Source organism: Octodon degus, unplaced genomic scaffold (assembly GCF_000260255.1).
Source record: "Octodon degus isolate 3935 unplaced genomic scaffold, OctDeg1.0 scaffold00523, whole genome shotgun sequence".
NCBI lineage: Eukaryota > Metazoa > Chordata > Mammalia > Rodentia > Octodontidae > Octodon > Octodon degus.
Genome location: NW_004525099.1, coordinates 96,061 through 98,047, shown reverse-complemented (window position 1 = coordinate 98,047; position 1,987 = coordinate 96,061). Strand labels below are relative to the sequence as shown.

General features: G+C 40.1%; 1 protein-coding gene across 1 annotated transcript; it reads left to right on the top strand.

Moving 5' to 3' along the window:
- The first annotated feature begins 632 nt into the window (after positions 1-632).
- LOC101585339 (olfactory receptor 1Q1) lies at positions 633-1,559 on the top strand. The gene has a single exon (XM_004648663.1). The coding sequence runs from the start codon at positions 633-635 to the stop codon at positions 1,557-1,559; it is 927 nt and encodes a 308-aa protein (XP_004648720.1).
- The last annotated feature ends 428 nt before the right edge of the window (positions 1,560-1,987 follow it).

Sequence of the window (1,987 nt, the reverse complement as noted above, 5' to 3'; positions counted from 1 at the left end):
AAAGAAAGAAAGAAAGAAAGAAGAAAGAAAGAAAGAAAGAAAGAAAGAAAGAAAGAAAGAAAGAAAGAAAGAAAACAGAAAAGAAAAGAAAAGAAAAGAAAAGAAAAGAAAATTGTAAAATGAATGTTGCTGAGCCAAATGAATTCAACATCCATTCAGGAGGCAGCCTCATTGGTTCTGTAGGTCATCAGGAAGTCTATTGCTATGAATAAGAGATCATGGTTTTAGTTTGAGGAGTCATGTTAGACAGTAGCTAGCATAGCCTTTGGATCCAGGTACAAGTGTAAGCCTAAATTCAGATTTTTCCTCATTGTGAGATTGAACTTTTGATACTTTAATTTTCTAATTTATAAAACCAGTAAAATAGTAACAATAATGATAATGATGGTTTTATGAGGTTATTGTCTGATTTAAATATGATAATACACCCATCACTAATTCAAGGTAAATGCTCTGTAAATGTGATGATGGTAATTTTAAAAACTGTATTATTTTGGGAAATTATTAAGTACTTGATCCCTTTATCAGTGCTATATATAGTTTATGCTGAGGCACATCAGGAAGACTAACTAAACAGCCTGCTCATATTTACAAATGTATAAAAATGTTCTTTTTTCTTCTTATGGCAACAGATGGACAATACCAACTGGACCAGTGTGTCTCATTTTATTCTCTTGGGCATTTCTACCCACTCAGAAGAACAGATTCCACTCTTCCTTCTCTTCTTACTCATGTACACAATCAACATTGCCGGCAACTTTGCCATCATCACACTGATTATCTCTGCCCCTCCCCTCCACACCCCCATGTACATCTTCCTTGGTAACTTGGCCTGGGAAGACATCTGCTTCACCTCCACCACAGTCCCCAAAATGCTGCAGAATATTTTGTCCCCTACAAAGGCCATTTCCTACATGGGCTGTTTAGCACAGACTTATTTCTTCATTTGCTTTGCAGCCATGGAAAACTTCCTCTTGGCAGCAATGGCTTATGACAGGTACATCGCCATCTGCCACCCTTTCTGTTATCCCATGATCCTGAGCAGAAGGCTGTGTGCAAAGATGGTGGCCTTGTGCCATGTCTTGTCCCACCTTCACGCCCTACTGCACACCTCTCTCATGGGCAGACTGATCTTCTGTGCAGATAACAGAATCCCCCACTTCTTTTGTGATCTCTATCCACTGATGAAGATCTCCTGCTCCAACACCTACCTTAACACCTTACTGATTCAAACGGAGGGTGTGATTGTCATCAATGGAGCTCTGGCCCTCATCATTGTCTCCTATGCCTGCATTATCTCAGTGGTCCTCCGGATCCCCTCAGCCAAGGGCAAGCAGAGAACTTTTTCCACCTGTGGCTCCCACCTCACAGTAGTGGCCATATTCTATGGCACCCTCACATGGGTCTACTTCCGGCCTCTTTCCAGTTATTCAGTGACCACTGGTCGCATTGTAACAGTCATGTACACAGTGGTGACTCCTATGTTGAACCCCTTCATTTACAGCTTTAGGAATGGGGATGTCAAGGATGCCTTCAGGAAATGGATGAGAAGAATATAGAGTTCTGCCTTTGGATAAACCCAAACATATAGTCTTGGGTTTTAACTCTGATGCTATGGATATTGTTGTGCCCCTCCAAGATCTCTTTCTTTTAGAATGTCCACAAAATTTCCAAGTACATATCATGGATTTTCTCACCAAATAGTGTCTTGTCTCTTAAACTCAAAGTGCAATACCTGAAACAACATGAAACTGTAACATACTTAGGGTAAAACATTAGCATGGCTTTAATTATAGTGGGGGGGCAGTTCTAGTTCTGTGGGACTGCACTAAAAGAGCAGAGCTGCAATTCTCAGAGTCCTAAATAAGGCAACAGAAACCAACTCTGGCCAATTCACAGAGGAAATTTGTTTCTTGAAATGTTATGTGGGATGCACTCTTTGCCTTGGTCTTTCTTTTCTTTTTCTTTTTTCTTTTTACTTTTTTTT

What these genes read in the sequence shown, in the direction of transcription:
- LOC101585339 (XM_004648663.1), top strand. Translation starts at nt 633, where the DNA reads ATGGACAATACCAACTGGACCAGTGTGTCTCATTTTATTCTCTTGGGC.